The sequence below is a fragment of the Bombina bombina genome, chromosome 9 (assembly GCF_027579735.1).
Source record: "Bombina bombina isolate aBomBom1 chromosome 9, aBomBom1.pri, whole genome shotgun sequence".
Lineage (NCBI taxonomy): Eukaryota > Metazoa > Chordata > Amphibia > Anura > Bombinatoridae > Bombina > Bombina bombina.
The window spans coordinates 86211839-86232278 of record NC_069507.1 but is presented as its reverse complement, the minus strand read 5'-3'; the positions used below and the strand labels follow the sequence as shown (position 1 = coordinate 86232278).

General features: G+C 38.1%; 1 protein-coding gene across 2 annotated transcripts in view; it reads left to right on the top strand.

Annotated features, from left to right (window-relative positions):
* FAM13C (family with sequence similarity 13 member C) overlaps window positions 1-20440 on the top strand; it is a 564754-nt gene that overhangs the window by 96236 nt on the left and 448078 nt on the right. For both annotated transcript variants that reach the window (XM_053692240.1, XM_053692239.1), the window contains exon 3: window positions 5620-5818. In XM_053692240.1, coding sequence (XP_053548215.1) covers window positions 5620-5818 — 199 coding nt within the window. The remainder of the gene's footprint in view (window positions 1-5619; window positions 5819-20440) is intronic.

The window sequence follows — 20440 nt, the reverse complement described above, 5'->3', positions numbered from 1 at the left end:
AGATGATAGATTTAGATCTTTTATAGACCACAGAATAAATTGCACTTGCTCTGTTGTCTGACCTTTAGTTTATGAATTGTTATAGGATCTGCCTGCTTTGATATTGAGCTTCTACTTTTTGCCTCTAGTGTACCGTGCATGAACAGTTCAGTTTTCTAGTATTTTAGCATAATGTTTTGATCTACTATATTAATATTAACATAACATAGTAACATAGTAGATGAGGTTGAAAAATACAAAAGTCCATAAAGTTCAACCTATACAGAGATCTAATTTACACTAAAGAAGCATGAATTAAAAAGGTGACCCATTTAACACAAGCAATCATATCCCTGAATTCTGTTTTTAGCCAGACATGTATCTTAGCCATTTTTAAATGTATGTAAGGTATTAGCAGCTCCTTATTCAAGATGATCCACAATTGATTGCTCTTACATTGAAAAAAGTTTGTTGCTGGAGATTAAATCACATTTCCTCTAGTCTTATATTGTGAGCATGTGCCCCAAACAACTGCCTTGGAATAAACAGCTGTTCTGCCAACTCTGTATTTGGGTCTTGAATATATTTATAAAAGTAATCATATCAACTCTCAAGCACCTTTTTTTCTAGAGTAAACAGACACAATTTGGTTAACACCTCTTCCCTCTAAATCATTTATAAAAATATGAAAAAGAACAGCACCAATCCCTTGCGGACTCCACTAATTACTTTTGTCCAATCTGAGTATGATACATTTACTAAAACAAGTTGCTCCCTGTCTTTAATCTGGTTATTTATCCATGAGATTTCATTTTCAGCTATTGCCAGTTAACTAATTTTATACAATATTCTCTTATGTTGCCACTATATCAAAATATTTAGTAAATGTAGCAAAATCCAGGTAAATCCCATCAATATTGTGTTAATTTTATAGGGAAACTAATGGTAATAGCTAATAACTCTTACACTATGAAAAAATGTTTTTTTTCCCTCTCAAATTTCCTTCATTCATTGCCCAAAGAAAAATATCACCCTCAGTCATCTTTGTTATAGAGTGGGATAACAAGAGGGTGACAGTTAAAGACATGGGGGGGGGGCTGATAGAGAAAAAGGATAGACAGAGAGAAAAAGGGACAAAGAGAAAGATGAAAAATGAAAAAAAAAGTAGATAAAGATTGGGGGAGAGAGAGAACATAGGCCTAGATTACAAGTGGAGCACAAACATATTAGCTCTATTTAGTGCTAACACCACTCAAGGTAAATCAATAGCATTCTTATTGTTGTAATCTTATTACAAGTGTAAAATAAAAAAAGGTCAAGTGAAAGCCTCAGACATAATAACATCTGGAGGTTGGATATCACAAGCTCGCTAACTCACTCACCTCATAGACTCTTAAGGGGCATGCTACAAAACTCTGTTCTTGCTTTCGCTCAATCGCTAACCCAATGCTGTGCTAAGTCAAAGGCCCATATTTATCAAGCTCCGTACGGAGCTTGAAGGGCCGTGTTTCTGGCGAGTCTTCAGACTCGCCAGAAACACAAGTTATGAAGCAGCGGTCTAAAGATTGCTGCTCCATAACCCTGTCCGCCTGCCCTGAGCAGGCGGACAGACATCGTCGGAAATCAACCCGATCGAGTACGATCGGGTTGATTGACACCTCCCTGCTGGCGGCCCATTGGCCGCGAGTCTGCAGGGGGCGGCGTTGCACCAGCAGCTCTTGTGAGCTGCTGGTGCAATGTTAAATGCGGAGAGCTTATTGCTCTCCGCATTTAGCGAGGTCTTGCGGACCTGATCCGCACTGTCGGATCAGGTCCGCAAGACCTTTGATAAATAGAGGCCAGAGTGCGCTATAGCTGATGGTGCATTAAGAAGTATAGCTGATGGTGCATTAGGAAGTAGTTTAAATACCTTTGTTCTTCATTAAGATATTATTTTTGTTTAAAAAAATAAATATATACTGTACATATATATATATATATATATATATATTGACAATATATATATGTATCCATGTATAATAGAGTGTGTATATATATATATATATATATATATATATATATATAAATAAAAATAAATAATATCTTCTGAGTAAAGAACAGTTATTTCAATTATTTAATTTGATTGAAAAATGTAAAAGTGATGCTAACTGTGTTTTAACATCATATGGTGTATGACAACGTGTTGGACTGGGAAGGGCTCAAAGGTGTGTGTATATATACAGTATATATATATATATATATATATATATATATATACACATATACACAGTTTCTCAGAAAAGTGAGTACACCCCTCACATTTTTGTAAATATTTTATTATATCTTTTCATGTCACAACACTGAAGAAATGACAGTTTGCTACAAAGTAGTAAGTGTACAGCCTGTATAACAGTGTAAATTTGCTGTCCCCTCAAAATAACTCAACACACAGCCATTAATGTCAAAACTATTGGCAACAAAAGTGAGTACACCCCTAAGTAGAAATGTCCAAATTGGGCCCAAAGTGTCAATATTTTGTGTGGCCACCATTATTTTCCAGCACTGCCTTAACCCTCTTGGGCATGGAGTTCACCAGAGCTTCACAGGTTGCCACTGGAGTCCTCTTCCACTCCTCCATGATGACATCACGGATCTGGTGAATGTTAGAGACCTTGCTCTCCCCCACCTTCCGTTTGAGGATGTCCCACAGATGCTCAATAAGGTTTAGGTCTGGAGACATGCTTGGCCAGTCCATCACCTTTACCCTCAGCTTCTTTAGCAAGGTAGTGGTCATCTTGGAGGTGTGTTTGGGGTCGTTATCATGTTGGAATACTGCCCTGCAGCCCAGTTTCTGAAGAGAGGGGATCATGCTCTGCTTCAGTATGTCACAGTACATGTTGGCATTCATGGTTCCCTCAATGAACTGTGATAAATGTAAAAACAAACAAAATAAGTATGTGTCGCAAATTCAGTAAATGTATTTAATTACTAAAATTCAATTTAAAAGCATATAGGATGCCAGCATCTGAATAACAATATACAATATATATGAAAAAAATACAATACTAATGCGAGTATTAGTAAAATCAACAAAAATTAATATTAATAAAATCAACAAACATGCAATAATAGTAGTAGGCAGGTTATGAAATGCAATTGAGTAAGAGCTAGTTGCTATTATGCTATTCAGGCGTTAAAGCTGAGTAAAGTTGTATACAATATACAGACAAACAGTAAGAAAACAGGTAACTGTGTACCATATGATACCTGGTGGTAAAATAACTCTCCTACTGGGATAAAGTCTGTGTTGGAGACTCACAGTGTGGCGATGTATCCAAATGTAATAGCCTTTGTTGAATCCAAGGTTTAAAAAGGCTGTAAATAGTCCACAAAATGTGAGTATAGGTTTACCCCCTGATAGAATATGGTCCAAATGAGCGTCATTGTATAATAAGGTTCCCTTAATGCTTAAAATATTTATAGGCAGTCTAAGGTAGATGCTGGGACCGAGGTGTTTGTTTACAAACCGGACAGTTAGTGTGGCGGTACCTCTAAGTCCTACTACCGATTCCGGTTTAAGTGTCAAAATACAAGTCATTGATGTAGGAGCTGTATATCCAGCAAGGATCCAAAAGTCTGTAAAGGAAAGTAGTCTGTAGAATGGTAGATCCTTGGGGAAAGGGATTATACATATAAAGACCATTCATGTATATTGAAAAATGGCTCAATGTACCTGGCCTACTACCATTATTTACAGATACAGTGTATAGTAGAAGTGAGCAGATCAACACGTTTCAGCCTTTCAGGCCTTTATCAAGATCCTTTTTTTTGTACTCCTCACCTGGTTGCCACCACACACACTTGACACCATCTGAACCAAATAAGTTTATCTTGGTCTCATCGGACCACAGGACATGGTTCCAGTAATCCATGTCCTTAGTCTGCTTGTCTTCAGCAAACTGTTTGCGGGCTTTCTTGTGCATCATCTTTAGAAGAGGCTTCCTTCTGGGACAACAGCCATGCAGACCAATTTGATGCAGTGTGTGGCGTATGGTCTGAGCACTGACAGGCTGAACCCCCACCCCTTCAACCTCTGCAGCAATGCTGGCAGCACTCATACGTCTATTTCCCAAAGAAAACCTATGGATATGACACTGAGCACGTGCACTCAACTTCTTTGGTCGACCATTGCGAGGCCTGTTCTGAGTGGAACCTGTCCTGTGAAACTGCTGTATGGTCTTGCCCACCATTCTGCAGCTCAATTTCAGGGTCTTTGCAATCTTCTTATAGCCTAGGCCATCTTTATGTAGAGCAACAATTCTTTTTTTTCAGATCCTCATAGAGTTCTTTGCCATGAGGTGCCATGTTGAACTTCCATTGACCAGTATGAGAGAGTGTGAGAGTGATAACACCAAATTTAACACACCTGCTCCCCATTCACACCTAAGACCTTGTAACACTAACGAGTCACATGACACCGAGGAGGGAAAATGGCTAATTGTGCCCCATTTGGACATTTCCACTTAGAGGTGTACTCACTTTTGTTGCCAACAGTTTAGACATTAATGGCTGTGTGTTGAGTTATTTTGAGGGGACAGCACATTTACACTGTTATACAGGCTGTACACCCACTACTTTACATTGTAGCGAAGTGCCATTCCTTCAGTGTTGTCACATGAAAAATATATAATAACATATTTACAAAAATGTGAGGTTTGTACTCACTTTTGTTAGATACTATATATGTATATATATAACGTGGATAAATAATTTAAGAAAGAAAAATTAAAAGAAGGCTTCGTGTGAGCGGTGCACCCGCTATGAGGTTACTAAAACACATAAGCTAAGTTGCCTGTTTTACAAGGATATTATTTCCTACATCTTGTCACATATGGAACTTGTGTATACGTATTTCATTATACGGACTATTCTTGCTTAATCTGATAAGTGTATGCACCGTTTGATTTATAGGCTTTGAATTGTATTATCTTTATGCCTGTATATGCTCTCATCTTGCTTTGCTTTTCTAAATGAAGTATACCCTTCTATCTTGTGTTTCACAGTGTGATATTTGTACGCTTGATTACCTGTGTATATAATATATATGCATATGATATATATCCTGTGATGTTAGCTACTAGAGATAGAAAGTAGCATACGTATGCTTAGGCAGTTAACTCTTCATTTCTATTTAACCTTGATTTGTTCCTTTTTAAACTTAAGTTACTTTTGTCTGACTTGGCCAAATTTAGTAACTCACTATATGTGTTTGGGAAAATAAATTGGAATATATTTTAAAAGGTCGTTCTGTGTGCTCTTTGAATCCCTTGCTTTTTTCAAATTACTAACATATAATTTGAAATTTTTCTTTCTTAAATTATTTATCCATAATCTAAATAAGGGTAGCACCAGATTTGGACATAGACAGCAATTTTTTCTACTCTCTCATATTTTCTTTACTTAGTTTTTGTATATATATATAACCCTTACTTTTTTCCTCTTTTGGACACCTGGTCCATACTCCTGAACCCACTACTTAATCTGGAACCTAAAGCATGCCTTACCAAATAGCTCATCTGCTCTGTATTATTTAATATGTTTTTTATTATTTTTTTGCTGATAGGACATGTTTATTACAGTAAATGTTTATTTTATTACCAGAGATGAAAACAATAAAGAAAATTATCCTCAGTGCTCTACAGAATTGGAGGAAAATACCTTACCGGCTTGGGATGGTCAACTTCACACTGATAAGAAGCTATTTGATAGTACTACCAGACATGGAATTGGTATCCTACAGACAAAACAGCCAAAGTCAAGTGTCAAATCTGAAGGTGGGAAGAGCTGTGAAGGAACTCAGGTACGCAAATATGTTTGTATTCTTTCCTACTGATTTATTGGTAATATTTTATTCACTTTACCGTAAAGCTCAAAGATTTTCTGCTTAACCCCTTTATTCCCGGGAATTTTAAAGAAAAACTTGCTCAGTGTACCGGAGAATTTTTACTATTTTTGCTATCACTCCATTTAAACAGAAATAGAGCCTTGATTTCTTTCATTTACCTATCAAAGAAGACAAAACAAAGTATTGATCTAGGCCTGTTTTTTTGTATTTCTTGCCACCATTTCGCTGCCAAATGCGATCATGTAAAAAAAATTGTTAGCTTTTTCACAAACTTTAGGTTTCTCACTGAAATTATTTACAATCCTTTTATGCAGTCATAACACAAATGGTTGCTAGAGCTTCTTTGGGATCCCATTTGTTCAGAAATAGCAGACATGCTTGGCTTTGCCATTGCATTTTTTGGTAGTTAGAAGGCTGCTTATTGCAGCTGTGGACCACACTTCTGAAATTCCTGTCAGTAAAGTGATTAATTAGTTAGCTACTAAGGGAAATAGTATAGTAATATAGATATTACCCTCCCACTGAAACCTCCCTGTTCCCTCCCAAACAGCTCTCTCTCCCTACACACTCCTCACAACCATCTTAGGTACTGGTAGACAGTCAGTCTGCCGGTATGCAGTTTAGGGCTTTGTTGTTTTTTTTGTATTGTTTTTTCATATTTTTTTGCAGTGTAGGGATTCCTCCTCGACCCGCCCATCTCCCTGATCCCTCCCAAACAGCTCTCTAAACCTCCTCTTCCCACTAGTGGCAACCATTTTGGGCACTGGCAGCTGTCTGTTTTTTATACTTTTTATGTTTTATTTAATAATTAATACTTTTTTCTGCAGTGTAGAGTTCCCTCTCACCCTCCCAACCTTATCCCTCCCTGTGACCATTTTGTAGGCTGCCCCCCTCCCTCTCCCTTCAAAATATATTTTCTGTTGTGTAGGGTCCAGCCCTTCCCTCTCCCACCCCCTCTGATGCTGGGCCCTCCTACCTCCCCTCCCACCGGCACCAACAAATGATCGTTAAAGACAGTGACACAGACAGTGTCACTGTGTGTAACAATCGGGTAATCTATCTTTATATGATAACGGAGCACTGATCATGCTCCATTACCATATAAAGACAGATGGCTGCAGCCCGCATACAGCAAGTCTCATTTGTCACTTGATAACACAGACAGCAGGGGCTGCCTGAAGATTGGATGTAGATCTACGTTATGCGGTACAATGGGATATGTACTGAATGACGTAGATCTATGTCCGATTCACTTAAGGGGTTAATTGTGAGTTCACATAATTCAATGGTCCTTATTCATTCCTTAAAAGGACACTAAAGTCAAAAGTAAACTTTCATGATGCAGATAAACTATACAACTTTCCTCCATTAATAAAATATATGCACTCCTACTGAGCATATGCAAGAGTGCACAGTATATACATATATACCTATATGCGTTTTGTGATTGGCTGATGCTGTCACATGATAAAGGGGCAGGAATAGTGGAATTTACTTTGAAATTTGCCGGAAAATGTTCTACTACACATTTAAAATTGACAGCACAATTGCATTGTCTGTTTATTATGAATTTATCGATTATACAATTCTGCTTTATTTATTGGTCCTTTAATTTAGCTATATATTACATGTAATTTATTTCCCTTTCTATATATTTTGGCTAGAAGAAAAAATGTGCTTTATTTGTGGTCTATGCTTTGCATATGATCTTATTTTTAGGTACCAGAATAAAACATAACTGTTTTCGTTGTGACATTTTAGTTTTCTTAACGTTCATCTTCACATTTTAATTTAATCTTCTGTTTCTCCAAATTGTTGTTTGGATTAATAATTCTCAAACAGAGGGGAGTGGCCAGGCAGCGGCCATGCAAAGTCGCAATATTTGGAGCTCCTAAAGTGATGTGCATATTCCGCCGATTTATGCAAGGACTCTGCTATATTTTTTGACAGCTCTCTTGTCTTTAATTAGATAGAGAACAGTAGCATTGATTTCTACTAAACTTGCTGAGCGTATGACCTATGGGATCCAAATCTGGCCCGTCGAGTTCTTAGGCGGCGGCCTTTCTACAAGACTTTGACACCCCCCCCCCCCCTGTATCCCGGGGTATAACAGTCTTAAATAGACTGCTCACTATTCTAGAGTTGAGAACCATCCTTGTGGACATTTAACTTACATGTAAGCGTGTATGAGGAGAAGTTATTGGCCTGATAATGGAGGCCCTGGACGCGTGGGATAAAAAGATGGTACAGCTCATTGAAGATCATTACCGGAACCTGGAAGCAGAGCTCTCTAGACTTCTTCTAACACCTGCAATCACAGTAGCCCAACCGGCTGAAACTCATTGTGAAATTGCACCTTGCCTATCAGCCCGGGACGGCGTGAGGATATCAGACTCTCTTAAACAAGCGGACAAGGCCTGCCCTGGGAACTCCGGGGAACCAGAGCGAAAGTTAGTGCCGCCTAAGACAGATGAGGGTCATGTCGTTACGGAAGCTTGGTCTCCCGGTGTACAGTCATCGACCCTCGAGCCGAAGCTTGAAGCTGACTATAGGAGGTTGGGTGAGGAGGTAGATGCCTTAAAAGTGGTGGCTATTTTTTCAAAGTACCCCCAAGCCGCAGATGTTGGCGAAACTAAGAAGCAGAAATGGGCCGGTATTTGATCGGTAGATTCTGAGAACTCCTGCTGGCTCCCGCTGATTTATTCACCCTTGGTTGTGCCCGGAGCTAGGGGAAAAACAAGCAGAGAGCCTCTAATGGCTCTAATTTTTGCTCATAATGTTATACTTCTTTATTTTATTTGAGTACATCGTTTATTGACTTTTGAGTGTTTGAAGGTCTCATGTTACCCAGCGACTCTCGTTCTGTTTATTTTCAAGCTGGTTACTTGCTATGCTCTTGTTAATCCCTATGTATGTAAATTCAACTAAGCCTGCTCTATACTAAGATTGTAAATTATTGCTGTGCCCTTGCAACAGAGGTTCACTCACGATGTAATTACCCTTCTGAGCCCCATTGCAATTGATTAGAATCAACTAAGCACGTTAGCATATGTACATATAGTTTTGGCTGAGTATCCCTATATCGGATTGAAATGAGCATAACACCTATTTAATGCATAATAGTATTATTTGTAAGGGCTTCTTATAACTGTTTATCCCTGTTGGGTTAACACAGCTTACCCTGTAAACAACTCTGTAATACTTTAGTAGCTGAAAATCCATCATTCTCAGTTATATCTATTTACAGTGCCTAGTGGTTTCTAGATATTTACACTATTTCATACCTAATCTGAATTACTTGAGGTTATGGGAGGATATGTAGCAGCCCAAGCTTAACTCTTGAACTAGCATATATAGAATATAACACTGTAATTCCTGTTGGACTTTAGATTTTTAAGCATTATGAACAGGAATCTTAATGGGGCTGGTTTCATTTATGTTAACTTATTGGTGTGCTGTTTGCGGCCGAGGCAGTTCACCAAACTTCATCTCCTATAGTTACCAATGCCCATATGTGATATGATTAATATGCATTCAAGTATATATTCTTACCCACTTCACACTCTTATTCTCTTAGCTTTTAACACTCACACAGATAACGATATACCTGCTTATAAGTTATTATTCTTAGCCACTTACTATACAGTATCTATATGGTCTGGGATTTATCAGTTATCCTTAGAGGACCTCATTTAAGTGTATCTACATATTATTCTTTCCCACTCCTAAGCTCCCTGCAATTAAGTTTTGCTATAAATATCCACCAAATTGCTTACTCATTTTATCTCTACAGTATCTAGACCTTAATATATCAGGAAATAGTATATATCATTTAACTCTCATATAACAGTTTGAGTTCTATACTTTAAAAATAGAGGTTTATCAATTGGGATCCAAAAGTGGTCCCCTACTGTTCATGACTGTCTTCTGTCGCTTTATACCCTAAAGCGAGGTCCAAAAGTGGCCTCAGTTTTCATTTAGAAGACATACCAATACACCAGCCAACATGTTGTATACTGATTTATGTTAAACAATGCCATATAGTTATGTCATGTATATTTTGGTTGAACTTCTTTTGCATGTACAATTGGAATCAACTTTCTGTAAGGATTTTACTGAAAGGCGTTATATGTGTGCTGTCAACTAAACCTCAATAAAAAAAAAAAAATTTATAAAAAAATAATAATTCTCAAACATTAAAGAGACGGATCAGTCTGGGATGCTTTAAGTTTGCCACTCCTGGTGTGGCAGAGAGGTTAGGAAGCAACAATCTTATGACCACTGCTACTTAACTTACAACTTTAATCTCACATGAGCAATCCTGCATCACTAGAGCTCCTAAGCTTCATAAACAACTGGACCTATGACGTTTTACTTTTAGTTTTCAACTATGTTACATGCAATGACATTTTAGTTGTTTGTTTTTTTAATCAGAGAGAATAAATGCATTAGAAAAAAATTACTTTCTTGAGTTTTTAAGACTTTAAAAATATTTTGACAGGGTTTTTAAAAAAAAAAAAGTTTATATGAATTAATATCACAGCTGCATACCTCATAACATTTACGGCTGACTCTCTGGGACTCAGGAGGTTAAAAAGGGCCTGTTGTAATCTTGTGGGTGGGGCCTTATTAAGAAGGGTGGATAGTGGGCGTGATTGTAGGAGTGTCTGGGTGTGTCTTGTGGTCCATGGGCTTGGCAGTCAGTGGGCAGGGTAAATATAACTTCTTTAAAAAGGGACAATCTACAGCTGCGGGTGGGCAGTGGGCTAGACACCCCAAACTGTGGTAATACCGCAGGATGCAGGATGGGTGGGAGGTATGCAGCTGTTTGTGGAACTGACATTTTGTTGGCTGTAGGTTAAAGGTACAAAGAAAAGCCATAGATAAATAAAACTCTCATAATGAGTCAGTGTGAGGTAAAAAAATTACATTATATAACTTTAGCTGTACGTCTCTGTCCACCCTTTTGTCCGGCAAGATTCTTAAAATGACACTAAACCTGAAATGTAATTTCCCATAAAGGGCCAGATTATGTGTGGAGCGCTATCGTTAGTGCGAGGAACATAAATGCGTTTGCAAGATTGCAGTGTTCTTTATGCTAGAATCCATATTATAAGCGGCGTGCTTTTTAAATTACTGCAAACTAATTTGCGTAAACTTGCTGTAATTTACCTTGTGGTGGTTTAGAGATTAATAGTGTAGTGGGTTACTTTGCGATGGGAGTTGTGGCAGTTTAGAAGTTAATAGTGTAGTGGGTTACTTTGCGATGGGAGTTGTGGCAGTTTAGAAGTTAATAGTGTATTTGGTTACATTATGGTGGGTGTTGTGGGGGTTTAAGGGTTAATAGTGTAGTGGGTTACATTATGGTGGGTGTTGTGGGGGTTTAGGGGTTAATAGAGTAGTGGGTTACTTTGCGTTGGTCTATGTAACGGTTAGGGGTTAATAGTTTAGAGGGGTAGTTTGCGGTGGGCTATGCTGGGGATTAGGGGTTATTAGAGTAGAGGTATTATGGCTATTTAGGTTAGCGTGTAAGTGTGTGTTTTTTTTTTCAACCTTTCTCTCTCCATTGAAGTCTATGGGAGAGTACGTTAAAGCAGTTGCGGTATTCTAACTTCTGTTCTTTGCGCGCTTCAGGTTAGCACACGAGTGAAAAAAGTTTACTTTGAGCTTGTAATATGCTAGCTACCTGACACGCACAAAGAGTAGAAGTCGAGCGGAGTTAGGGCGAGTGGGAACGGTAATTACCGCTCCACTCGTAATCTTGCCAAAAATGCTTAATTATATAATACTTTATTTATTTTGCCTGTTTTACCTGCAATTTAGCTCTAAAGATTGTGTTGTTTTTGTCTACTGTCTCCAGAGAAGCTGAAGTATATCCTGGCCACAGCAAAGTAGAAAAATAAAGCAATAATCAATAGACTCGGAAGTCTTAGGTCCCTAGACTGCAATAAAATGTTCATTTTACCATCAAACTGACTGATTTAAATGCTTGTAAATCATTTGCTTTCTCTCTGTTTTATATGAAACAAATGAAAACATTAAATGTCCTTTAAAGGGACAGTCTACTCCAGATTTTTTATTGTTTAAAAAGATAGATAATCCCTTTATTACCCATTCCCCAGTTTTGCATAACAAACACTGTTATATTAATATACTTTTTACCCCTGTGTTTACCTTGTATCTAAGCCTCTGCAGACTGCCACCTTATCTCAGTTCTTTTGACAGACTTACATTTTAGCCAATTTGTGCTGACTCTTAAATGACTCCACTTAAATGTCAATGTTATCTATATGACACACATGAACTAGTAGTGTCTAACTGTCAAAATGCAGATAAAAGGCAGCCTTCAAGGGCTTCGAAATTAGCATATGAGCCTACCTAGGTTTAGCTTTCCATAAAGAATACCAAGAGAACAAAGCAAATTTGATGATAAAAGTAAATTGGAAAGTTGTTTAAAATTGCATGCCCTATCTGAATCATGAAAGTTTAATTTTGACTAGACTGTTCCTTTAAGTGCATTTTTTTGTGATTATTTTACATCTGGGATTTTCATGCAGCAATAATAGCTTGTTTGCTTTAATAAAGTCCCAAGATGCATTTTACAGATCTCCCAAATGTTACTTTTTTTTAGAAGGGACTGTCTCTAATTCTGAGCGCTGTCCGGCTGTCTCTGAGACAGCCATTTTTTCCTATTTACAGAATTTCCCTAAGCCACACCCATAGACTGCACAGACACACTCACAAACCTTCCAGACCTGCTCACTGGTCCAACCATACATGCCCATTATCCTGCACTCTATCCACCTGTGACCCCGCCCTCTCCAACACTCTCCCACCCACACAATATCAACAGCCCCTCTCAACCTCCTGAGTCCCTAATACCTAGCTACAAATGTTGGCAGGTATGATTTCATGACATTATGCTACTTGTCTGCATCAAAACAACTTAATATAAAGTGCATATATGTCAAACATTTCTGGGCTTTAAAGCAGGGGTCAAGTCGGGCGGGAACGCATGGGAACGGAGTTCCTGCACTATTTTTGCAGGAAGAACTAAGTTCCCTCTGGACAGAGAACATACATGCTTCAGTAAACACTGATTCTGCTGGTGGAAGGAGCTAGAGCACAGTCTAGTTAGAGGGATAGTGAGATCCTCTAGTAATGGGCAGTGACACTTCTTACAATACACTTAATGCAAGCCTGTCAGCGGCCCTGCTGTGTGATCACCCCACAATGTGTTTAACACATGATGCTTACATTTTTGTGTGGCTTGCTCTGGGGTTATATAGCTCCCCTTAGAAGAAATAGGACTATTGCATCTTAAGTGGGTGAGACTCTGTAACAGAGGAGGATTCTCAGGCAACCATTCAACCTTTCATTGGATTTAATTTGCTTCCATTAACCAAATTGTATAGATTATATACATATAAATACAGTGTGTGTGTATATATATATATATATATATATATATATATGTATGTATATATGTATGTATATATATATATATATATATATATATATATATATATATATATATATATATGTATGTATATATATATATATATATATATATATATATATTAATTGTGAGGAGCGGCAGAAGTCTTGGTGAGTTCCGACACTTTTTTTTGTAGGACTTGACCCCTGCTTTAAAGACTGTATTGAGGGGACATTAAAACAAAAAATCTTACTTGATTCAGATAGAGCATGCATTAAAAAGAAATGACTCAGTCTTTTTATATGCCCACTTTCTAAGGCACCAGCTCCAGTTCACAGTGCATACATATATGAGTTTGTGATTGGCTGATGACTGTCACATGATACAGGAGGCAGGAACTGCAAGTAAATTGATTATGCAATCCCGCAGGGAATAAAGAGGTCTATTCTGAAGAGATAGAAGGTACATTTACATTTTTCCCGCTTAAAGATCTGGGCGTTGAGACGATCTGGACATATATATACATTAAAGGATAATTAAAGAAATAGAATGGCAAAAATTGAAATGTGTATGAATGTATTTCAGTTATAAAGCATATATACTTACATACAGACGCAATTTTAGATGCATATATATCAATATATAGGGGCCGATTTAGCATTGTGGGGGCGGACATGATCCGCTGTAGCGGATCATGTCCGCCGCCCATCGATAAATCCCGATAGCGGCATTCATCATTGTACAAGCATTTTGTGTGAAATGCTTGTGCAATGCTGCCCCCTGCACATTCACGGCCAATCGGCTGCTAGCAGGGGGTGTCAATCAACATGATCATATCTGATCAGGCTGATTGCTGTCCACCACTTCAGAGGTGGCGGACGAGTTAAGGAGCAGTGATCTTATGACTGCTGCTTCTTAACTTAAATTTCCAGCGAGCTGGAAAGTACGGGGGTAGATAGCAGCATCCGTTGCTTGGTAAATCTACCCCCATGGTCTACATTCATTAACCCCTTCACTACCGTGAATTTCAGAGAAGAACTTACCCAAAATACTGGAGGGTTTTTTGCATTTTTGTTATCACTCCATTTAAACAGAAATAGAGCCATGTTGGGTTTTTTTAATTTACCTGTCAAAACTATATATATATTTTTAAGTAAACAACCCATGGTATTGATCTAGGCCCAGTTTGGTATATTTCATGCCAACATTTCACTGCTAAATGTGATTATATAAAAAAAATTGTTAACTTTTTCACAAACTTTGGGTTTCTCACTTAAATTACTTACATACTGCTTGTGCAATCATGCACAAATGGTTGTAAAAGCTTCTCTGGGATCCCCTTTGTTTAGAAATAGCAGACATACATGGCTTTGTCATTGATGTTTGGTAATTATAATGCCGCTAATTGCAGCTGCGGACACCAATCCTATTATGCCAGGCAGTGAAGGGGCTAATCAGGTATCTTGTAAGGTTAATTTTAGCTGCAGTGGCACTAGACCACCAGTATAATGGCTGGGCCCCCAATTGTGACATCCCACTACCACCCTGCCCAGGTACTGCAGCAGCTTCAGCCAGCCCTGTCTGCGAAAATGCTCAGTCTCGCCCTCCTGACATGGCCCCTCTCACAAATTATCGGTGGGCCTCCTGGAAGTGTCCCCCAAAAAGAAAATTTTGGCGATGCCCCTGAGAAAAAAAATGTATTCTCTTGCAGGCCTGATACATTCCCCTTGAAAAGCTTTTTAAATCTACTTTTGTTTCCTACTTTTGCAGTGGGTAATTGGAGACTTAAGCCTCTCTGGGTCGAAACACTACAGTTTTCAGAGTTAAATACAGTAAAAGCAGGCAAAATAAATAGTAAAAGTGCAAATATATATTTTTTTAAATTAGGCATAATTAAAGATTTTGGGCTATATTACAAATGCAATCGATATTTCAAGATGCGCTAACTTTTTGCTTGAGTTTTTAAAAGGAGTAACGTACATTCTGGTATTGTAAGTGGATGGTTAAATATTTTAACCAAAGCATCTTAATGTAGCCAAAACGTTTTTGGCATGCCCTATACTTTTAATGGATGGCACAGTGAGTGTTAGTAGAGTTCTCATTGTGCACTTATTACAATTGGTCTAGACTCAAAGTATGTGAACTGGGTAGAACGCTGGCTTAAAGGGACATTCCAGCCAAAATTGGAATCCACATGGGAGCTTTTCAGTTTTGAATAGAATCATTTTTGTAATATACATGTATTAGCAATAATACTTCTAATGAAAGCTATAGCTGTTTTAAACGTGCATTTAAGTATGCATTGTGTGCGCCAGCATTTAAACACATCACTCAGTTCAGAGAACCTAAGGTCCTAAGGTGCTTGTACCATCTGGTAATGACTCAATTTGTTAATTGCTTACATGTTACAAGCCCCACTGGTCCTCTGAGCAGCTGCAGTATTTAAAATGTTGGTGCACTGAGAATATCTAGCTATGCTTCACATCCACATGCAGAGAAAAATGTTAACACTAAAACAGTGATAACTTTTACTGGAAGCATTTTTGCCAGTACATGTATATTGCAAATATGTTTCTTTTCAAATATGTAATTCATCTATGTGCATTAAAATTTTGACCGGAATGTCCCTTTAAGGATAGAAAACAGAGTATCTTAGTAAATGGAGTACAATCAGCATGATTTAAAATGTAGTCAACAATGTAGTATTGCTGGTAGTAAGACAAGTAGAATGCTACGGTAGAGGTATCTGCAGCAGAAATAGTAAGGTTCTTATGACACTTTACAGATCATTAGTTAGGCCTCATCTTGAGTATTGTGTGCAGTTCTGGAGGCCATGGGGGTCCATCCGATAAAAATCGTCACCCGCAAAAGCCGGCGACGCCAATATTTGCGCGGGGTTTGGTATCACATATACGGCGTAACCTAGAAGTTACGCGCGTATATTTCTGCCGTCGCCCGTAGTTTTTTGGGCTATAGGCAGGTATACCAAACCAGCGCAGTTTGGTATCCAATATGCAGCGTAAGGACTTACGTGGCGAAAATGGAGAAAACTTACTCCATTTTCACCTCGCCACAAAAAGCAGCCGTAAGAAGCCTTACGCTGACTATTGGAGCCCCGTAACTCCCTAAACTGGCTGCTAAAATAAACCTAACACCTAACGCATGCGCAATGTCTATCTCCCTGTCAACCGCGATCTTCTAAAATAAACCTAACACCTAACGCATGCGCAATGTCTATCTCCCTGTCAACCGCGATCTTCTAAAATAAACCTAACGCATGCGCAATGTCTATCTACCTGTCAACCGCGACCCCCCCCCCCCGAAATCCCTAATAAAGTTATTAACCCCTAAACCGCCGCTCCCGGACCCCGCCGCCATCTACATAAACTAACCCCCTACTGTGAGCCCCTAAAACCGCCGCCATCTACCTTATCTATCCCCTAATTAGAACCCCTTACACCGCTGTCATCTACCTTATCTATCCCCTAATCTGACCCCTTACACCGCCGCCACCTATATAAAAATTATGAACCCCTAATCTAATCCCCCTATACCGCCGCCAGCTATATTAATATTATTAACCCCTAATGTAAGCCCCTTACACCGCCGCCATCTCTATTAAAATGATTAACCCCTAATTTAATCTACATACCCCGCCGCCAGCTATATTATCTATATTAACCCTAAGTATATTATAGTTAATATAGGTATTACATTATATATATTAACTATATTAACCCTAATTATATTAGGGTTAATATAGTTAATATAGTTACTATAGTATTTATATTAACTATATTAACTCTATCTAACCCTAACACCCCTAACTAAATTTATATTAAATTAATCTAATTCATTTATAAACTAAAATATTCCTATTTAAATCTAAATACTTACCTATAAAATAAACCCTAAGATAGCTACAATATAATTAATAATTACATTGTAGCTATGTTAGGGTTAATATTTATTTTACAGGTAAATTGTTAATTATTTTAACTAGGTATAATAGCTATTAAATAGTTATTAACTATTTAATATCTACCTAGTTAAAATAATTACCCAATTACCTGTAAAATAAATCCTAACCTAAGTTACAAATACACCTACACTATCAATAAATTAAATAAACTACAAACATCTATCTAAAAATACAATTAAATTAACTAAACTAAATTACAAAAAAAAACAAACACTAAATTACAAAAAATAAAAAAAAGATTACAAGATTTTTAAGCTAATTACACCTATTCTAAGCCCCCTAATAAAATAATAAACCCCCAAAATAAAAAAAATTCCCTGCCCTATTCTAAATTAAAAGAATTTCAAAGCTCTTTACCTTACCAGCCCTTAAAAGGGCCTTTTGTGGGGCATGCCCCAAAGAATTCAGCTCTTTTGCATACAAATACAATACCCCCCCCATTACAACCCACCACCCACATACCCCTATTCTAAAACCACCCAAACCCCCCTTAAAAAAGCCTAACACTACCCCCCTGAAGATCTCCCTACCTTGTCTTCACCACACCGGGCCGAACTCCTGATCCGATCCGGGCGATGTCTTCCTCCAAGCGGCAAAGAAGAATTCTTCCTCCGGCGATGTCTTCCTCCAAGCGGCAAAGAAGAATTCTTCCTCCGGCGACGTCTTCCTCCAAGCGGCAGCAAAGTCTTCATTCTTCCGGCGGCATCTTCAATCTTCTTTCTTCGCTCCGCCGCCGCGGAGCATCCATCCCGGACGACTACTGAACGACGAATGAGGTACCTTTAAATGACGTCATCCAAGATGGCGTCCGCCGAATTCCGATTGGCTGATAGGATTCTATCAGCCAATCGGAATTAAGTTAGAAAAATCTGATTGGCTGATTGAATCAGCCAATCAGATTCAAGTTCAATCCGATTGGCTGATCCAATCAGCCAATCAGATTGAGCTCGCATTCTATTGGCTGATCGGAACAGCCAATAGAATGCGAGCTCAATCTGATTGGCTGATTGGATCAGCCAATCGGATTGAACTTGAATCTGATTGGCTGATTCAATCATTTTTATTTTTTGTAATTTAGTTTAGTTAATTTAATTGTATTTTTAGATAGATGTTTGTAGTTTATTTAATTTATTGATAGTGTAGGTGTATTTGTAACTTAGGTTAGGATTTATTTTACAGGTAATTGGGTAATTATTTTAACTAGGTAGATATTAAATAGTTAATAACTATTTAATAGCTATTATACCTAGTTAAAATAATTAACAATTTACCTGTAAAATAAATATTAACCCTAACATAGCTACAATGTAATTATTAATTATATTGTAGCTATCTTAGGGTTTATTTTATAGGTAAGTATTTAGATTTAAATAGGAATATTTTAGTTTATAAATGAATTAGATTAATTTAATATAAATTTAGTTAGGGGTGTTAGGGTTAGATAGAGTTAATATAGTTAATATAAATACTATAGTAACTATATTAACTATATTAACCCTAATATAATTAGGGTTAATATAGTTAATATATATAATGTAATACCTATATTAACTATAATATACTTAGGGTTAATATAGATAATATAGCTGGGTAGGTAGATTAAATTAGGGGTTAATCATTTTAATAGAGATGGCGGCGGTGTAAGGGGCTTACATTAGGGGTTAATAATTTTAATATAGATGGCGGCGGTGTTAGGGGCTCACTTTAGGGGGTTATAGATATAATATAGCTGGCGGCGGGGTACGGGAGCGACGGTTTAGGGGTTAATAACTTTATTAGGTTGCGGCGGGGTACGGGAGTGGCGGTTTAGGGGTTAATAGCTGTTTTTATTGTTAGGATAGTGAGGGGGGATAGCGGATAGAGGGTTAGACGTGTCGGGCTATGTTAGGGAGGCGTGTTAGACGTGTCGGGCTATGTTTAGGAGGCGTGTTAGACAGTGCGGGTGATTTAGACTTTAGTCAAGTTTTATAGGCGCCGGCAGTTTCTAACGTGGCGCAAGTCACTGGCGACTCCAAAAATCTGTACTTACGCAGATTTCTGGACATCGCTGGTTTGTGAGACTTGCGCCACTTTAGCAAGTGACGGCGCCGCATATTGGATGGCTCGAGTTGCGAGCTGAAACTGCGGGCGACGTGGGTTCTCTCGCTTGCGCCGCAAACTGCGATCTATATCGGATCGCGCCCCATATCTCCAGAATGATGTAAGCAAACTGGAATATGTGCAAAGGAGATCTACTAAAATGGTACATGGTCCAAAAAACAAAACTTACCTTGAAAGGCTCAATGACCTAAATATGTATGTTTTAGAGCAGGGTTCTTTAAACTTTTTTTTCTCAATACCCAGTGCTATGATATCGCATATCTTTACGACCCTCTTTTTATGCTTGGTCTGAAAATTATACAACAACATAGCTGCAATTTTTGGCAATGTGACAAAAATGATTGTGGTCAAGTGTTGTAAAAAGTAATAACACACACTTTCATACAACACACACACATACCACACAAACTTTCCTACAGCACTCACACAACACACACTCTCCTACAACACACACACATCACACACACTTGCATACAACACATCATACACACTCTCCTACAGCACACCACACACACTCATATAATACACACTCTCCTACATCACACCACACACACTCTCATATAATACACACTCTCTTACAACACACCACACACACTCTCATATAATACACACTCTCCTACAACACACCACACACACTCTCCTACAGCACACCACACACTCTCATATAATACACACTCTCCTACAGCACACCACACACTCTCATATAATACACACTCTATAACAACACACCACACACACTCTCATATAATACACACTCTCCTACAACACACCACACACACTCTCATATAATACACACTCTCTTACAACACACCACACACACTCTCATATAATACACACTCTCCTACATCACACCACACACACTCTCATATAATACACACTCTCCTACAACACACCACACACACTCTCATATAATACACTCTCCTACATCACACCACACACACTCTCATATAATACACACTCTATAACAACACACCACACACACTCTCATATAATACACACTCTATAACAACACACCACACACACTCTCATATAATACACACTCTATAACAACACACCA